This window comes from Phyllostomus hastatus, unplaced genomic scaffold, assembly GCF_019186645.2.
Source record: "Phyllostomus hastatus isolate PE091 unplaced genomic scaffold, TTU_PhHast_1.1 phas_scaffold_385, whole genome shotgun sequence".
NCBI lineage: Eukaryota > Metazoa > Chordata > Mammalia > Chiroptera > Phyllostomidae > Phyllostomus > Phyllostomus hastatus.
The window spans coordinates 15798503-15819016 of NW_025334026.1; the positions used below are offsets into that span (position 1 = coordinate 15798503).

General features: G+C 42.0%; 1 protein-coding gene and 1 pseudogene across 1 annotated transcript; one reads left to right on the forward strand and one right to left on the reverse strand.

Annotated features, from left to right (window-relative positions):
• Positions 1 to 1473: 1473 nt before the first annotated feature.
• On the reverse strand, positions 1474 to 1957 carry LOC123806509 (protein FAM136A-like). Its single transcript, XM_045819690.1, has one exon. It carries the CDS (start codon positions 1955 to 1957, stop codon positions 1541 to 1543), a length of 417 nt encoding a protein of 138 aa, XP_045675646.1. The 3' UTR covers positions 1474 to 1540.
• LOC123806309 lies at positions 1956 to 17263 on the forward strand (annotated as a pseudogene).
• The last annotated feature ends 3251 nt before the right edge of the window (positions 17264 to 20514 follow it).

Below are 20514 nucleotides of genomic sequence, written 5' to 3' on the forward strand. Positions count from 1 at the left end.
ATAACTAACGAAGACCGCCACACCAGTCTTGTGTTAGAAGATGACATCTAAAATTTTCTTTTTTTTTTTTGAAGAAAATTAAACTTTATTTATTTTTTAAAACCAGATCACTAGGAAAATGTATCATAGTCCTGAAACAGCAAACAGAATGGCTATATTACTATTTCGAGTAATAAGTTGATAAAAAGATAACAAGGTCCTTATCAAAATGGTAAGGTGCCAGAGCCCCAGGCAAAAGTGGTATTTGGTAGTGGAGGGGTGGGGATGGGGAGGGGCAGCTCCTCTTTTGCTCTAAAGGAGCCACAGCTCACCTGAGTTGCTTACTTTTTCTACCTTGACCTTCCTGCTGCCAAAGGATTGTCTCAGTAGGGCTCTGTTATTTCAGGGTGCTAAGTAAGCAATACTGGGTTTAGGTTTCATTTCTGAAAACCAGATTTTTTCCAAACCCAGTACTTCATAACTCTCTTAATTAAGTAGTCAACAGTTCCTCTTTCATTGTTCATTCCTGGATATTGGTATACAGCACAATCAAAAACCCCTCTCCCTTCAAAGTAGAGTACCACTGCAAGATTGTCCTGTCACTCTGCTGCAGACAGGCTTAGGGCCCATCACTGCAGCCAGTGAGAAGGAAGGTCTGCTTCCCATACTTAGCATGACATTGCCTCTTACGTTTCTGGAGGGTCTCCAAGCTGAAAGATGTCATGTGTGAGAATTTACAAAGTTCACATCTACATCTTGATGGATAGAAACAGCTATCCAAAGGAAGCTTTTAAAGATCTTATCCAAAATACCTCTTCCAACTCCACATCTCAGTCAACTTCATGCCCTTGCATATACAACAAAACCAAGGAAAACAAATACCCAGAAACTGTTTTTCCCTTTCTAAATTAGTGACTTCATGGATTTTGTTTTACAGCTTATCAAAAATGGTGTGGTAATGCTTATGGTAAACAGGAGGTGGACAACAAAGAGAAACACCTCTCTTCACATTCCACCAGACCGCTGGCAAGTGAGAGGAGCCTGTCAGCTTGTTGGTACCTCAGAGGGCTCTGTCTTGGTTTGAGGGAAATACCTGCTGCCAGAGTAAGCATTTGCCACATAAAATTTAGGCTCTCAAAAACTCTCTGACCCAAATTTTAGCACCAGTTTTCTCCATTGCACTTTCTAGGATTACAATATAAAAGAATCAGTGTCCAGAGGCAAGTGACTCATGCCTTAACCTTGCTGCCATCCTTAATTTCTTCATTCACAAACTTTGCTTAAAAGACCAAAATTCTAGCCCTGGCTGGCGTAGCTCAGTGGATTGAGCACGGGCTGCGAACCAAAGTGTCATAGGTTTGATTCCCAGTCAGCGTACATGCCTGGGTTGCAGACCATGACCCCCAGCAACCGCACATTGATGTTTCTCTCTCTCTCTCTTTCTCCCTCCATTCCCTCTCTAAAAATAAATAAATAAAATCTTAAAAAAAAGACCAAAATTCTCATTCTTCATTTTAAATAGATTCCTGCCCTCAGTCACAATGGCCAATGGCAAAGGCTTCTATATCTGAATGGATGAGAGAGACTCCTTCATCTTCTTAGTCATGGTTGGAATGAGGCTCATATGGTCATCCACACACTTTGTCACACAACTCTCCAGCTGCCACTTCACCTGAAGCTCTTTACTCCCTGCATCTATTGAATCTTTGGCTTTGTCATTGCAATGCATGGTGCATCGGGCCAAGCAGTCCTGAAACTTCTCCAACTCCCTGGTTACCAGGGCCTGGGCTTGAGCCAGAGGCACATGGCAGCGCTCGATGCACTGGTGCACCTGCCGCATGGATGCCTTGCTGTCCTCACAACAGCCAGCGCTGCACCAGAACATGAAGGCCTGCATCTTCCAGATATTCTCTTTCTCCAGAGTCTTCACCATGGAATCCACCACCTCCTGTACCCGAAGCTGCTGAAAGTCCACCATGGTGACCCCATGGTGCACCGCGCTGAAACGGAGCCCTGACATCTAAAATTTTCTTAGCTAGAAAGAAGTCAATGTGTGGCTTCAAAGCATCAAAGGACAGACTGGCTCTCTTGTTAGGGGCTAATGTAGCTGGTGAGTTTATTTATTTATTTATTTATTTATTAAGATTTTATTTATTTATTTTTAGAGAGGGAAGGGAGGGAGAGAGAGAGAGAGAAACATCAATGTGCAGTTTCTGGGGGTCATGGCCTGCAACCCAGGCATGTACCCTGACTGGGAATTGAACCTGCGACACTTTGGTTCGCAGCCCGTGCTCAATCCACTGAGCTACGCCAGCCAGGGCCAGCTGGTGAGTTTAAGTTGAAGCCAATGCTCACTTACCATTCCAAAAATCTCAGGGCCCTTAAGAATTATGGTAAATCTACTCTGCCTGTACTCATTAAATCAAACAATAAAGCATGATGAAGTCTGTTTGTTACAGAACAGAACAAGGGGGGGGGGCCTGGAACGATATACTATTATTGAAAGAAGGCCCCGGGTCCGTTATGTCTGCCACCCTAGGAAAGACGTCTCTCAATGCCAGAGATTCGTGAAAAGGAAAGGAAATGTTTATTTAATGCTATACAGACTTCAAGTAGTGACCTAATGTCTTCATCAAAAATCCTAAAGTCCCTTAAAACACCCACAAACAGACACAGTCCTTCCTTCCTTCCCCCTTTGCCCAGTCCAGAGTACCGTATCTCAGGAAAGGAAATAGAAGTCCATGGCTCAGGCAGTCCTCTGGTTCTTCCCAGTTAATACTCCATCTCAACTGGGAGACCTCCCTGGGTTCCCGGCACCCTCGGCTGAGTCGCCGGGATCTCTGCTAAAACCAGGTGGTGGTTCCCCCTTCTAAAGCTGCGGGGGGTCCCCACTCTGTCCAGGCCTCGTGGTTCTCCCTCTCAGGGCTGCGGGAAGGGGAGAGTCCCCACTCTGCCAAAGCCGCGTGGTTCTCTCTCCTAATGGCCGCCAAGTCTGGGTTTTAAATCCCTGCGGCCAATCTTCCTCTGCAGCCTCATTTCTGACTCCTCCCACACTCGGCTTCACTTGCCAGAATTCATATCCTTCCAGCTTTACTGGGCTGCCATCATGAGTCTGGGCAGGTGTGGCCCATGTCCTGGAGCCAATCTTCTCCGAGCTCCCACGCAGGCACTGTAGCTTGGGGGATCTGCCCCCCAGTCACGTCTTGGTGGGGAAGTTACTTACATTCCCCTGGCTCAGAGATGATCACAGCTATTTAACATATCTAAGCGACCAGCCAAAGGCTATAGATATGTTAAATGACCACGCCAGAGGGTAGCTGCAAGGCTGTTGCTATGCAAAACAGCTCTCAATGGCCCTGCTCCATTTGTTCCTTCCCCCAACCCACACTGTGGGGGTAGGGGGGTGGAGACATCTTAAAATCTCCTGGACACCTTAAGTTCTGGACCCCATTTCAAATGCCCATTTGGGGTCCCCCTCTTGGCTGCACCCTGTAACATGTTTGCAACATGACTTACTGCTACTTAAGCCCACTGTTGAGATCTTAGTTTAATTTTTTAAAAAAATTTTAGATTTGTATTTATTTATTTTTAGAGAGAGAGGAAGGGAAGGAGAAAGAAAGGAAACATCAATGTGTGGTTACCTCTCACATGCCCCCTACTGGGGACCTGGCCTGTAACTCAGGTATGTGGCCTGACTGGGAATTGAACCGATGACCTTTTGGTTCAAAGGCCTGTGCTCAATCCACTGAACTATACCAGCCAGGGCAAATATTGATACCCTATTATTAAGTAAAGTCCATAGTTTCTTTAGTTTTAACTCAGTGATTTTCAACAGGTGTGCAGTAAGAATTTTTGAAACATGCAATACTTGACTATTTAGTCAGGGGCACTGACCTCTTTTCCCTTAAATTGTCGCACACACACAAAAATGACAACAGCCAACCAACAATAGATGTCCAGTGTGAAGAGTCAAAATGACACTACTTTTTTTGTCATATCAGCAGAAAATGTATATTTTTAGTAATTAGTTTGTGTGTGCTATGAGATCAAAAAGGTTGAAAATTACTATTTTAACCTAATGTTCTTGTTCTGTTCCAGGATCCCATCCAGAATACTACATTACATTTAGTCGGTAAGGCTCTTCTGGGCTGTGACAGTTTGTCATACTTTCCTTATTTTTGACGGCTTTGACAGTTTTGAGGAGTATTGATTACATTGTAGTATTGTAACTGTGGCAGGAAAAGAAAACTCCAAAAGTTTCTTATGCTCTGTAACTGTAACACTTGCAAAATTTCACACAGGACTGTAGAAGCTGACAAGTCGTAACCAAAGCAACGGCCAGTTACTCAAGGTCATACACAGACTCCCATGATAAGCTCCTGTGCTCTGTAGCTTCTGCAAATTCCTCCTGCGTTTTCTCTTTGTCTCCCATATAAGGTAGCTAGACCTAACTTCCGCATTCGGCTTCTGTAACCTTGCTTCGCCATGTAGGTAGGAAGCCCGGGACTATTTAAACCCCGGGGAGTGTGAGGATCCGGTGGTCAGAGGATTTGGATGTTAACCACCCTCTCTGGGCCCCCGGGTAATAAAGTTTGTGCTTCATTATCTCCCCGCGTGTGGGTGGATTTTCCACAACATAACCAGAAAAGACACCGGCATTTGGGCTGCCTGTCACTACCAAATCCAATAAGCAATGACAGCAATTGAATCTTTTATGGGCGCTTTATTTCAGATGACCGGCGATCCAAGAAGATGGCGGGTTCATACCCTAACAAACCATCTTTCCTTTTCTTTCCTAGCCATATCTTTTATAAGGGGGGTGAGGGAAGACAAACAAGGTTAGGTGAGGGCTTTGAGATTCAGAAGCTGCAACATTCCTGTCCTAGGCAGTTAGCTGTTTCCAAGGGGGAGGGGTAGTCACCTGCTTCTTCCTGGAACAAAGGTTAGGATGTCCCCAGGCGGTAATCTCTAGCCAGTGCTCCAGGAGGTCAGCTGTTTTCCCAGGAGCTGGGATGGGCCTTATCTGTAGTTCCTGAAACAAAAGCTTAACATACACATTACTTGCTAGACTTACAGCTTTTTACCTTAAGCTAAAATTTTCCAAGTCTTGAGTCCCCTATCAGTATTCCTCTCTATCAAAATTTGTCTGATGCTTTTCTTATGATTAGAGAAGGTCACAGAGGCCGGGTTACATTTTCATCACATCTTGCAAGGGTACATGCTACCAACATGACTTATGAGTGTTGATGTTAGCCTGGTCACCTTGCCGGGGGAGCATCTGCCAGGCTTCTCTGCTGTGCAACTACCCTCCCGCACCCCCTCCTTCCACATTGTGCTCTTTGGGCCTCTCTATGTACAGCCCACACTTAAGGAGTGGGGTTAGCATATCTACTGTCTGAGTGTTTTATAACAAAAATTATTCTGCTCCATGTTCCTTCCAGAATTTAGTGCCAGAAAGAGTTAGTCTCTCCTGGCATGCTTGTGTACCCATGTTTATCAGAGGAGTCCTACATGATCCACCTTGGATGATCTTTTATTACCTGGACTGTTAGTAAACTGAGAGTAACCGGTGGGTCAATTGCAGAAGGTCTGAGTTCCCAACAAGATTTTCTCTTCCTCTCATCAATTTTTCTGACTCGTTATTGTAATTGCCTCATTATAAATGTGCTAATTATATTGTAACTGCCTCAAACTCCTTTTGGACTTAGGCAGAGTAGAAATTGCAAACCAGCCAGCCTTCACCTTGTCACCTCTCCCTCACCACCACCAATGCTTACTCTTGGTGCTCTTCCAGGAAAGTGACAGACAAGGTGCTCCCTCCAGGCATTTCTCCTATCCAGACAGAATGGCAGCCCCGGGAAGCAGTGCCCTGGGTGAGTGGGTGTGGTATTTGCTGGGGATTGGGGTGAGGTGGGGGAAATAGACGGTTGTGGGTAGGGCTGTTATTCCTTCCCTAGGAGGTTAGCCCCAGTCCTCCTGCCAGGGTAGTATTGCATAGTGGTCAGTAATATGTGCTGTAAAGTCAGACTTCTTGGGATAAAATGCTGTTTCTGCCAGTCACTGTTCTTGATCATGAGTAAATTGCTTAACAATTCAGGGCCTCAGTGTCTCTACTTGTGAATGGAGATAAGAATTCTGCTTCCTGGGCCTTTGTAAAAGAGTGAATGAAATACTACAGTATGTGTAAAGCACATAGAAGAACCCCTAGCATTTTGTAATTTATTAATGTTAGTTCTGTTCTGTTTTTCCCTTTTCTATAGCCTTGTGTCGCCTCACCCCCGCCGCCCCGCCCTGGCCCTCATGCTCTCCTGGGCCCCCTGCTGCAAAGCCCTCTGGCTTCTACTACGGAGATGTGTGGCACTCGCTGCCCTGCTCCAGCCGCTCCTTTCCCTCTGTTGACAGCATCCTAGGCTGCCTGGCTGGCCCGTTGTCCACGCAATGGGGGACTCCACACTTCGGCAGTGGTGGGAGTATCTGCGTGACACCGTGCCCTGTGAGTGGCCCTGTGGGGAGAGGGGAGGACTCCTAAGAGAAAAAGAGCAGAACCAGGGCCTTGAGAAACAAGTCTCCCACATTTTCCGTGAAGAGGTTGGGGCAGGATGCTGGGAATTTTCCAAGAGCAAGTGAGCAGAGGAATCAGAGCTGGGAGGATGTAATTATTATCACCAAGCTGCCTTTCCAGTTTAGTTTACCAGAAGTTATGTAATGAGCTCAAAAGATGGCATTTTAAAAAACTCATATAATACAATTTTTGATAATACAAAAAAGTCCCCCATTTAGTTTCTAAGTAAAAATCCCCATTTAATCGCTTAGGTTAACATGTGAAAGACATAAAGTTCAAACTTTTGTCCCACTCACCTAAATTTCTTTTCCCTTCTCTTCCTTCCTCCCTTCTCCTCCCCTTTCTCCCCGCCTTCCCACTCCCCACCTTTGCCTCACTGCCCTGTCCTGACCAGCAGTTGGTAAAGCTGTGGTTCTCTTAGTATCTAAAACCAGAGTGACTTCTGCTGAACGTGTGTTATTTCCTCCGTCCCTCCAAAGTTAAATTAATCTAATCCCAAATCTGCCGTGTGTACCATTCTTCTAAATAGTCAAAATTAATGGAAAACAGAAAATTATCAGAGGATTTGTGAATAACCTCCAATTTAGAAAAGAAAAACACTTAGCTTTTATAGCAGTTATTTTAAATAAAATTATATCCAAGCAGCCAATACCTAATACGAAGTTATTACAACTCTTGAAGATATCTGAGGAGTAGTAAGGCAGAATAGAGAAGCGAGCCTGAATGCCTGTTGGATGGGCCCACTATTCAGTGGTCCTAATCTCTGTGGACTCAACTGTAAAGTCAGCAGCAGGCTAGTTGTGGCTCTTGCTCACCATGTTTCTGAGGAAAGTCCTCTCAAGTGTATTATCTCCAATCTCAGATAAGTAGTGCAGATAGATACATTTCTGTCTTCCTGGAAGTTTTGAAATTTTTTTAAAAGTTTAGAGATTTGCCATATTGTCACCCTCAGTAACTAGACCTAATCTGAGGTTCTCCTTTATTTTAAACAGTTTATTGAGGTGTAATTGATAAACCATAAACAGAATATATATATATGGGGGGAGTATCTTTTCTTTTTTAACTTATTTTTTATTTTATTTTTTCCATTATTATTCATACTCCTTATACTCCCCTCCCCCTTTCAATCACCATCCTGTTGTCTGTGTCCATAAGTCCTCTCCCCTTTTGCTTGATCCCTCCACTCCCTAACCACCCCCATAGCTGTCATCCAGCTGTCTATCTATGAGTCTGTTTCTATTTTGCTTGTTAGTTCAGTTCCTTCATTAGATTCCATATATGGTAATCATACGGTATTTGCGAAATCATATGGTATTTATCTTTCTCTGACTGGCTTATTTCACTTAGAGTAATGTTTTCCAGGTCCATCCATGCTGTCACAAAGAGTAAAATTTTCTCCTTTTTTATGACCAAATAGTATTCTATTGTATAAATGTCCCATAGTTGTTTTATCCACTCATCTACTGATAGACACTTAGGCTGCTTCCATATCTTGGCAATTGTAAATTATGCTTCAATGAACATAGGGGTGCTTATGTTCTTTCAAATTAGTGTTTCAGGTCTTTCACATAAACTCCCAGAAGTGGAGTTGCTGGGTTATAACACAGATACATTTTTAATTTTTTAAGGTATTTCTGTATTGTTTTCCACAGTGGCTGCACCAATCTGCATTCCCGCCAACAGTTCAAAAATTTGCCCTTTCTCCACATCCTTGCCAGCTCTTGTTGTTTGTTGATTTATTGGTGATAGCCATTCTGAATGGTGTGAGGTGATATCTCACTGTGGTTTTAATTTGCATTTCTCTGATGAAAAATGACATTGAGCATCTTTTCATATGTCTGTTGGCCATCTGTACGCGCTCTTTGGAGAAGTGTCTATTCAGGTTCTTTGCCCATTTTTAATTGGATTGTTTGTTTTGTGGTGTTGAGTTTTATAAATTCTTTATAAACTTTGGATATTAACCCCTTCTCAGATGTATCATCAAATATGTTCTCCCATTTATTGGTTTGGGTAGTATGGACATTTTAATAAAGTTAATTCTTCCTATCCATGAACATGGTATGTACTTCTACTTATTTGTATCTTCTACAATTTCTTTCTTCAGTGTGTTATAATTTTCCTAGTACAAGCTTTTTATATCCTTGATTATATTTGTTCCTAGGTATTTTACTCTTTTTAAATCAATTGTGAATGGGATTGTTTTCTTAATTTCCATTTCTGATAGTTCTTATTGGCATATAAACATGCAACTGATTTCTTGATATTAATTTTTTGTATCTTGCTACTTTACTGAATTAATTTATCTGTTCTAATAGTTTCTTGGTGGAATCTTTAGGGTTCTCTATGTATAGCATCGTGTCATCTTCCAATAAAGACAGTTTTACTTCTTCCTTTCCAGTTTTATTTCTTTATCTTGGCAGATTGTTATGGCTAGGACCTCCAATGCAGTGTTGAATGAAAGTGGTGAAAGTGAAGATCTTTGTCTTGTTCCTAGTCTTAAGGAAAACTTTGCTAATATTTAGTTGAGGATTTTTGCATCTATGTTCATCAGGGATATTGGCCTATAATTTACTTTCTTTGTAGTGCTTTGTTTTGGAATTAGGATAATGCTAGCCTTGTAAAATGAGCTTAGGAGTCTACCCTCCTCTAGAATTTTTTGAAAAAGTTTGAGAAGGAGGGGTGTTAGGTCTTGAAATGTTGGGTAAAATTCACCTGTGAAGTCATCTGGTCCAGGGCTTTTGTTTGCTGGGAGTTTTTTGATTATTGCTTCATTTTCACTAGGCATAATCTGTCTATTCAGATTCTCTGATTCTTCCTGATTTAGTTTTGGAAGATTGTATATTCTAGGAATTTATCCATTTTATCCAGGTTGTCCAATTTGTTGGTATATAGTTGTTCATAATATTTTCTTACAATCCTTTGTATTTCTTTGGTGTCAGTTGTTATTCTTCCTCTTTCATTTCTGATTTTGTTTATTTGGGCCTCTCTCTCTTTTTCTTGATGAGTTTGGTTAAAGTTTTGTCAATCTTGTTTATCTTTTCAAAGAATCATCTCTTGGATTCATTGGTCATTTGTATACTTTTTTTAGACTCTATTTCATTTATCTGCTCTGATCTTTATTATTCCCTTCTACTCACTTTGGGCTTTGTTTGTTGTTCTTTTTCAAGTTCCTTTAAGTGTAAAGTTTGATTGTTTATTTAAGCTTTTTCTTATTTCTTGAAATAGGCCTGTAATGCTATGAGTTCCCCTCTTAAGATTGCTTTCCCTGTGTCCCACAGATTTGGGGTTATTTTGTTCTCATTTTCTTTTTTTTTTCAAGATATCTTTTGATTTTTTTCTTCATCTCATTGTTGACCCACTTATTGTTTAATAACATATTATTTAGCTCCCGTGTCTTTGTGTATTTTTCATGTTCTTCTTGTGATTGATTTCTAGTTTCATAGCATTGTGGTCAAAGAAGGTGCTTGATGTGATTTCAGTCTTCTTAAATTTACTGAATTGTTTTATTCCTAACATGTGGTCTATCCTAGAATTTGTTCCATGTGCATTTGAAAAGAATGCTTTGGGGTGAAATGTTCTGAAGATACCAGTTAAATCCATTTGATCTAGTGTGTCATTTAAGGCTGCTTTGTCCTTTTGATTTTCTGCCTGGAAGAAATCTATTCATTGAAATCAATAGAGTATTAAAACCCTGTATTATGACTGTATTTATGTTGATCTTTTCCTTTACATCCATCAATGTTTACTGTTGGTTGTATACATGTTTACTGGGGTTATGTCCTCTTATTGGATTGTTCCCTTTATTATTATGTAGTGTCCTTCTTTGTCTCTTACTATATAGCTTTAGTTTTAAAGTCTATTTTGTTGTATTAATATTGATACCCCAGCTTTTTTTCCTTTTCATTTGCATAAAATATTTTTTCCATCCCTTTACTCTTAGTTTGTGTGTGTCTTTCATTCTGAGGTGGGTCTCTTAGAGACAGTGTATATATCTTGTTTTCTTATCCAGGCAGCTATCCTATGTCTTTTGATTGAAGCATTTAAGCCATTTGTATTTAAAGTAATTGTTGATAGATATGTATTTATTGCCATTTATTTTTAAATTATTTTCCTCTTTTTTAAAAAAATTCTTCTTCTTAAAACAAGCCCTTTAACATGTGTTGTGATACTAATTTGGTGGTCACAAACTCCTTTAGCTTTTTTTTTTTTTGGTCTGGGAAGCTCTTTATTCTCCCTCAATTTTAATTGATAGCCTTGCTGGGTAAAGTAGTCTTGGTTTTAGGGCCTTGCTTTTCATCATCTTGAAATTTTCATGTCAATCCCTTCTGGCCTGAAATGTTTCTATTGAGAAATCAGGTGACAGTCTAATGAGAACTCCCTTGTAGGTAATTAACTGCTTTTTTCTTGCAGCTTTTAAGAATATCTCCTTGTCTTTAGGCCTTGCCATTTTAATTATGATGTGTTTTGGTGTGGTCTCCTTTGGGTCCATATTGTTTGGGGTCTCTGCATTTCCTGGACTTGTGTGTCTTTCTCCTTCACCAGTGTAGGGAGGTTTTTGGTCATTATTTGTTCAAAAAGATTCTTGATCCCTGCCTCACTCTTTTCTCCTTCTGGTACTCCCATGATGTAGATATTGTTACACTTCATGTTTCAAGAGTTCCTTAAACTCTCCTCATTTTTTAAAATTCTATTTTCCTTTTCCTGCTCTTAATTGGGTGTTTTTTTCTACCTTGTCTTCCAAATCACCGATTCAGTCCTCTGCTTCATCTAACTTATGCTTATTCCTTCCAGTGTAGTATTTATTTCAGATATTGCATATTTTATTTCTGACTAGTCCTTTTTTATGGTTCCTATGTCTTTTATCATGCTGTTTAGTATTCTTATAATCATTACTCTAAACTCTGTATCTGACAAATTGCTTGCCTACCTTTTATTTAGTTCTTCTGGAGAATTCTCTTGCTCTTTCATTTGGGGACTTTTTCTTTGTCTTCCCATTTTGGCTACCTCTGTGTGTTTGTTTCTATGTATTAGGTAGATCTGCACAGATCCTGGTGAAGGCCTATGTCAGGTGCTGCCTGTGACTGGCCCAGGGCAACCAGTTTGTAGCTATCAGTGATCCACAGCTTGTGGCTCCTTCTGCTCAGCTGGGTATGTGCAGTGAGAACCAAACTGCACACCAAAGCCAGCTTTTACCAACACTGGGCCTGTGGGAGGGTCAGCTAAAGTTGCAGAGCTCCCAGGGATCTGTTTTTGCCTGCAGGCTTTCTGTTGGGTTTAATCACTCACATAGCCTCCAGGTGTACTCTTTAGCACCCTGGTTTAAGATTAAGCCCTGGGGTGCCACGGGGTGGGGCATGAGGGATTCCTGCAGGTGGGGCTATTACTTCCCCCAGGCTGCATAGAGAGGAGTACTCTGTATGAAAAAGATGGCTTATGCAGTATGGAGAAAGACTCAGGACAGGGATCCTGGTGGCTGACCCTTCAGCTCTCTCCCCAGAGCCTCCAACCCCAGATTCTCCTCATGTGGCTCTAGTCTACTCTGCTGGAGCCTAGGGTAAGTAGATGCAAACAAAATTCTGTGCATTGGCCCTTTAAGAGACTCTCTGTGTCTCTAGCCATCTCTCCTGGTGTACAGAAACCCCATTTCTTTTCACAGTCAGATGTTATTTTGGTTCCTTTCTTGGTTCTGGTGATCTAGGCTGGGAGTCCATCTTGGTGTGTAGACCCCACACTTCTCAGGCAGAACACCCTGGCCACTGAAATATCCCTCCAGAACCTCAACTGCAACCCATGAGAACCCAGCAATCCCTCTCATGCCTCCATACTTCGTACCAGTCTCGTTGTGGTGGTGTGTTTTCTTCCCTACGTCCTTGGTTATAAGGCTTCTCTCTAGGTTGTGTTCAGTTCATTATTCAGGATGATTTTTCTATAATTTAGTTGTAATTCCAGTTTGACCCTGGGAGGAGGTTAGTGTAGCTTCCACCTACGTCACCACCAACTTGGATCTTCCAGAATATATTTAAAGTGTACAATTTGGTAAGTTATAACATACATGTACACCTGAAAACAATCTCCACAAAAAAGATAATTAACATTTACTGCTCAGAAAACTTTTCTGGAGGCTTTGGTAATTTCTCCCTTTTACCCTTCCTCCTTCCCAGGCAACCACACATCTGCATTCTGTCTTTTTAGCTTAGTTTGCATTTGCCATAACTTTATATAAGTAGAGCCACACAATGTGTATCCCTTATGTGTGTGGCTTCTTTCACTCAACATAATTAATTTGATATTCAACCACTTTTCTTTTTTTTTTTTAGTTTTTATTTATTTATCTTAGACAGAAGGGAAGGGAGAGAAAAAGATGGGGAAAGAAACATCAATGTGTGGTTGGCTCTCATGCGCCCCCTGCTGGGGAACTGGCCCACTACCCAGACACATCCCCTGACTGGAAATTGGACCCGTCACCCTTTGGTTTTCAGGCCAGTGTTCAATCCATTGAGCCACACCAGCCAGGGCTCTATTCTTTTTTTAAAAAGAATGTATTTTATTGATTATGCTATCACAGTTGTCCTGATTTTTCCACCTTTGCCCCTCTCCATCCAACACCCCCTACTCCCTCAGGCAATCCCCCCACCATTGTTCATGTTCATGGGTCACGCATATAAGTTCTTTGGCTACTCTATTTCCTATACTGTACTTTACATCTCCATGGCTATTCTGAAACTACCTGTTTGCACTTCCTAATCCCCTCACCTCCTCACCCATAATCCCACACTGCCCCCATCTGGCAACCATTAAAACACTCTCTGTATCCATGATTTTGTTTGTGTTCTTCTTGTTAGCTTAGTTTGTTTTTTAGATTCAATTGTTGATAGATTTGTATTTATTGCCATTTTCATCCATAGTTTTGACCTTCTTTTTCTTAAATAAGTCCCTTTAATATTTCATATAATAATGGTTTGATGAACTCCTTTAGTTTTTTCTTGTCTGGGAAGCTCTTTGTCTGGCCTTCACTTCTAAATGAAATCTTTGCTGGGTAGAACAATCTTGGCTGTAAGTCCCTGCTTTTCATAACTTTGAATATTCTTGTCAATCTCTTCTAGCCCCCAAAGTTTCTTTTCAGAAATCAGCTAACAGTCTTATGGGAACTCACCTGTAGATAATTAATTTCTTTTCTCTTGCTGCTTTTAAGATTCTCTCTTTATCTTTAACCTTTGGCATTTTAATTTGCTGTGTCTGAGAATGGGCCTCTTTCCATCCCTTTTGTTTGGGGCTCTCTGTGCTTCCTGGACTTGTATGTCTATTTCCTTCACCAAATTAGAGAAGTTTTCTTTTATTAATTTTCCGAATAGTTTTTCAATTTCTTGCTCTTTCTATTCTCCTCTGTCATCCCTATGATGTGAATGCTGAACCTCTTGAAGTTGTTGCAGTTGTTCCTCATTCCTTTTGCTTTTTTTTTACTTTTTTAATTTTTTTCACATTTTTTATTGTTGTTCATATCCTAATTTCTTTGGATTATTTTTTTCTTCTTGTTCTGATTTGTTGTTTTTTGCTTCTTTATATTCCAAATCATTAATTAGATTCTTAGCTTCTTCCACTCTACTGTTATTTCCCTGTAAATTGTTCTTTATTTCAATTAGTGAATCCTTCATTTCTGACTGGATCTTTTTTTTATCTTATCTCCATTTTGTTTAGCTCTTTTTCTGGAGTTTTGATTTGTTCTTTCACTTGGGCCATGTTTCTTTGTCTCCTCATTGTCAGCCTCCCTGTGTTTGTTTCTACATATTAGATAGAGCTGCTTTGACTCTGTGTCTTGGTAGGGTGGCCTAATGTAGTGTGTGTCCTATAGGGTCTAGTGGCATAGCGTCCACTATCACCCAAGCTGGGTATTTGAGGTGCACCCTTCTTGGGGGCTGAGTTTACCCTCCTCTTATAGTTGAGCTTTGATTGCTGTTGGCAGATCAATGGGAGGGATTTACCCAGGTCAGTCAGCTTCAACGATTGGGTATGACCATTTACCACCAATCTCTGCCCTCCATGGAGGATGAGCTGTGCAGGGGCAGGGTGGTGGTGCTCCAAAGTGGTCTGTATCTGTCCACTGGGATTTCAGGCCCTGGGGTTTCCCAGGTGGTGCAAGCCGAGGTCAGCCCCCACCTGTGTTTTGCCTGAGGCCACCCTTCCTGACCTAGAAAGTTCCATGAGAAGGGTACTATTTGTGGTGGGCTTAGAGATTCCGAAGTAAAGGCAAGCTGTGAAACTAATCTGGCTGCTGCTAGTGCCTGGCCTGGAGCTCACTGAGGCCAGCTGTTGCTTGTTTGATAGGATTTAGGAAGTTATGGAAAAGCAGCTTGGGTGGGCTAGAGTCTCTGCGGATCTCCAAGGCAGGTCAAACAATGGTAGCCAGGTTGATGGAGTCTCAAATATGGCACCTGCCTGCCGGCTCCATGGCTCTGCATGGGGAGGGATCAGCAAAGGGACAATGGCCCCTGCTCACCTTGATGCCATACACTTCAGCCTCTCCCAGTATGCCCCTTGTGCCCTTCAAGCTGCCTCCCTGGTGCTATAGCTCAGAGGGAGTGAGTCTGCATAGGTGAGTCCGTGTGTGGGTTCTTTAAAAGGAACTGTTTGGGGCTCAAGAAGTTTCTTCTACCAACTCAATCCTTGCTGGTTTTGCTGCCAGAAGTTGTGGGGACTTATCTTCTTGGCACTGAAACCTTGGGCTTGGGAGCCTGGTGTGGGACTGGGACTCCTTGCTCCTGATATATCCCTCCCGAATTTTTATCCACCGCATGTGGGTGAGAGACCAGCTCGTTTTGTGCCTGGTGCCCCTCCTACCTGTCATGATGGATGTGGTTTCTTTAATTCTGTAGTTGTCAAACTTCCATTCAACTTGATTTCTGATGGTTCTGAGTGGTGGTTGTTCTACATTTTAGTTGTAATTTTGATGTGGTTGTGCGGAAATGCAAGCCATGTCTGCCTATGCTTCCATCTTGACCAGAAGCCCCCCATTTCACTTTTTAGTACCCCTGCCTCCACCCCAGGTTTCCACAGAGGAGGAAGTATAAGCTTTTTAAAATGTAAATTGGATCATGTCAATCTCCTTCAATGGACTCAAATTTTCCTTGACATGATCTATATGGGACTACTTGACCAGACCTTGCCTATATCTCTTACCTCACCTTATGACATTTCATTATGCTCCAAGAGCACAAACCTCCTTCCAGTTCTTCAAAATTTTCAGCCTCCCTTCTACATCAGGATCTCTCTCTCTCTCCCAAAAGATAATAAGCTCCATGAGGACAAGGACGTTGGTCTCTTTTTCACCTATACAAAAGTACCCAGAACAGTGACTATCTGCACATGTAAAGTATTACCAGATCAATGTGGCCAAGAGTTATCTAAAGCCTGAGCTAAAAGCTAGATGCAAGAATTGGACATAGAAAAACTTAAAAATAAATAATGAATAAGATTTGGTGAATTATTTGACTTCAGATTAAGAATAGAGAAGTATCAGATATGACTAAAGCCTCCCCATGGAAAGCTAAGAAAAAATAAAACATTGGGAACTCACCAAAAATAGTAGCTGACAGGTGTGGGGCAGTACGGAGATGTTCAGGATGTAGAGAGAGGGATTTGTGTAGAAATGGTGTATTCATTTGCCAAGGCAATATATAAAGTGTTCGAGGCCATGGTGGACCATCAGAGAGAAAATACTGATTGGGAAATTGGAAGTGTGGAATTGAAGCTTGCTGAGGTAGAAGTGAATGTATTCCTCAAAAGGTAGATGGTAAAGAAAAGTGGACAATAATTATAGAATTTTAAGGAATGCCTCATTTACATAGTGCAAGGAAAATATGAAGCAAATAATTGAGCAAAGAGTGACCTGAATGGTAGAAAAAAGGGGATACAATGTGTTACAGAAGGCAAGAGAAAGTTTTTTGCAGGAGGTCACCCAACAGAGGAAAGTGGAATGCCTTAAAGAAATAAAAGCAAACTGAATAGTGGGTGGAGGGATAAAAGTGAGATCCTGGGCAACATTGAAAACTTGGGGGCAGGGGTTCATTCGGGTTTATAAACAAAATGCTTATGTCCTAGGAAATGGGGAGTAGCATTTTCATCCGTACAAGAGGATGGTACACCCTATAATATAACAATATAGGGGTTAACCCTATATTAACCCCTAAGCCTCCTGTCTCTGCCTCCCCCAGCCCTGAAGCCCATGGATCTACATGCCACCTATCAGACAGGGCCCCTGATGGCGGTGGAGACCACTCGGAACATAGTGCTGCACTGGCGATCCCACAGCTGGTCCCTGCGCACTCCAGTGGCTTCCCTGCACTCCGTGGTCCGGGAGCTGGGGGGCCCTGGCTGGGGGGCCCCACACCGTGGTGGTGCTGGGGCTGGGTGCCCACTTCACCACCTTCCTGCCATCCATCTTTGTGCGACGACTGGCACAGATTCGGGCAGCCGTGGCTGCACTGCTGGCCCGGGAGCCCCGCACTCTTGTGGTCATCAAGCTGGCCAACACCGGCTACAAGTCCATTTATGGCAGTGACTGGTTCACCTCGGCTCCTCCGAGCTGCCTTTGCTGACCTCCGTGTGGCCCTAGTGGACGCCTGGGAAATGACCTCCAGCCTGGCCCTGCCAGAGAGCATCCACCCAGGGTGGCTCATTGTCCGCAGTGAGGTGGACTTCCTCCTCTCCTTCATCTGCCCCACCTGAGTGCTTCCGTGGTTTCTGGGGCTTTGTGGATGGGGGTCATAGGAATTGTGAAGAGGACCACAGCAATAATGGGACCCTGAACTAACAATGATCCAGAGAAGAGTAGTTACCCTGAGAGTGACCACCTAGGGTTAATTACTGTTAATGTTTTGGAGGCCATCCTTATATACAGTTGTCTATACCCATAAAACATATATGTGTGTAATTTTAGACATATGAAATCTTTTACATGCCTTCTTTTAATTAACTATTTTAATTCCCAAATTTTTATTGGCATAATTGTAGATTATGCAGTTGTAGGTGATAATACAAAAATCTCTCATACTCAGTTTCTCCCTATGGTAACATCTTGCAAAACTATATTATGGTACAGTATCCCATGCAAGATATTAAGATTGATACAATCCACCAATCTTACAGACATTTCCCCAGTTTTATTGTACTCTTTTGTATGTGTATGTTTTTAGTTTTATGCAAGTTTGTTATATGTGTTTTCCATCTAATTCTCTAGCATCTGTATTGTAGCCTTGCAAAGGAAAGAAGACAAGGTCAAGGGTTTATCCAAATTGGCAAGTCTAATAAGCTAAACTAGAGTCTCAGTGGGCTCTACTCTCAGGCTAAAGATAATAGAGAAACAGAATCTCAGACCTTTTCACTTCTCAATCCACTTTCCCTCTAATCAACAACTATTGTCACCAATGTGAATAAGAGCCTCTTTGAGGGTAAGCCCTGTGAACAATGTTCAATCCTTACCTTTTGATTTTTTTCTGCACCATGGGCCTTTCCTTCCTTGTTAAAGCCATCTCTTGTCCTTCATAATATCAGATCCTTCAATTCAAACATGAGTAACTTGAAAAATGAGATCCATCAGAATCCATTTTGCTGGTGAGGATGGTAACAGGCACCTAGTTTTCACCATTTGTGGTGGTTGCAAGATCAGGCTCCTAGCACAGAAATGGCATCCTTGGTACAGTGTAAACCAAAGCAGGAATTCCTCCTACTGCTCAGCAGGGCAGCAGCAGTGCTGATGGTATAAAGTACAGTTCCTGGAAGTCTAGTTTCCAGGCCTGCTTCTCCAGTCTCCCAGCAGCATGTGGGATACCTAAGATCCTTTTATTAATACTTTTACTTTTTAATCAGCCAGCATTAGCATCTATTTCTTGAAAGCAAAAACTTGGATTAATCAGACCATGTGATTATGTACCTGGCAATTACAGGTTCTTATGTTAAGTACTATCATAGAAGTGAGCTATGAGAATATACAAGACAGGCATACAACCCAGCTTTGAGGATCTAGGAAAGAATTCCACAAAGGTGAGATACCTGAGTTGGGTTTAGAAAGAAGACTGTGGATTAGCTAGGCACAGAGTATCAGAAGGGCATTCCAGGCTGAGAAACAGGGATACTCAAAACCACACAACATTTCTGAGTTCGGAATAGGCTGAGCCAAGAGGTCAAATAACAGAATAATAAGAAGATTCCTGAGGACTTTATATACTATGCTAAAAGTTGTTTCTTAGAGGCCCTGGCTGGTGTAGCTCAGTGGATTGAGTGCAGGCTGGGAACCAAAGCATCGCAGGTTTGATTCCCAGGTCCCAGCAACTGCACATTGATGTTTCTCTCTCTTTTTCCCTCCCTTCCCTCTCTAAAAATAAAAATAAATAAATAAAAATAAATAAAATCTTTAAAAAAACATTAAAGAAAGTTGTTTCTTGGACTAGTAGCATGTTTAGAGACCATGCCTTTCAGAATATATGCCAGGATAAGGTAGATGCCTGAAATTACCTGGCTGTGGTTGTTGGTGAATACTTATTTTGTATTCAGCACCCAGCCTTGCCTGAACACTCAGGGAACAGTTAGCTGAAAGTGACCATAGCCCGTGATGGAACCTGCTGACCTGGAAAGGAAACAGCAAGCTGGACCCTCACCTTGCAATCCCCTGAGCCCAACTTCCTTCCCTTAGTCCTTCAACTGTGACCCTACTCAGCCAAACTCCCATTCTCCTCAGGAACCTTGTTATCTCAAGTTCTCCCTCAAACAACTCTACTCCCTTCCCTGTGCCTTCTACAGTTAACAGAAAGGTCTTCTCCAAAGTTGTGTCTTACTTTACTGGGAAATAAAACATTTTATGTCCTTAGCATTGACCTTGCTGCTAGAAAATCTAAGGCTAAATTTATTGCTTCCATGGAGCAAGTTCTGAGCAATGAGTTTAATTACTGGTTTATCTACCTTTGCCAGTAATTAAACTATTGTCTCTCATCTCTAGACATGCCCTTCTATGATCTACTTTGTAAGTCTGGAGCTGGAACTCTACAAACATTTCTGCTCTGACTGCTGGTTCGCTACTAGGATCTTTCAACAGAGGATTCTAGAGTGAGGACTGCACGACTGGAGGAAATAGGAGAGGCTCTATTCCTCGCTATTGCTGTTTGTCTCCTGTTCCCATCAGCTGCAGCAACTTTCACACAGGCAGCATCTGTTCCTTCTAGGAGCAGAAGCTGAATTCAGTTGGTGTTTTTCCTTACACTTGCAGAACCAGTTGAACAGCTTCCCTCCCTGAGGTCTGAGTTTTTTCTCCCCGGATTCCTCTCCTAAGTTGTCATCATTCTAATATCTCCATTTTGCTCCTTCTGCCTCAAGGGTGGGAGCTGCTTCCCAAAGTTGCAACCTACATGACACCTTAGTGTTCTTTTTCTGCTTTCTCAATTACCTGTGAACAAATTTGTATACCCTGTTAACACTTCTTTATGTTAAATTCTCTTCGTTGAAATCTGGTGTGATTTCTGTCTTCTTTCCAGACCCTGACTGATACACTGTCTTCTCTGCTTTCTGAGTTTTCCTTTTTGTAAATCAATCTTTATCTTGGCTAATCAAAAAATTGTATAATGCATTTTGGAAATAGAATAGAAATAATGTTTTCCTATATAAACTCTGGGTTTCAAAGTTCCTCTTTTCCCCCAGCCTCTCACTCATTTCACCAGACATGCCATTTGGAATCCTCCCAGCCCCCAGCTTGAGCTCCCTGTCTCCTCTTAGTGCTCAGTGCTGCAGAGAAGACAATGACAATTCAAGCTCAGGAAAAAAAGAACTCAGTCTTCGAGCAAAAATGCAATATACAATCTGATGCACACATTTCCCTCACCTGCTTAGGTATGCTGCTTAGGTATGGGCTTCAAGTCTAGTTTCTCTCCAGAAAGGAGATCTATATCTCCCTCTCCCCAGGACATTGTTTTGTTCTACAGACTACAGAC

Bases quoted from the DNA above. Each gene is read 5' to 3' on its own strand.
- LOC123806509 (XM_045819690.1), bottom strand. From the start codon at position 1,957: ATGGTGGACTTTCAGCAGCTTCGGGTACAGGAGGTGGTGGATTCCATG.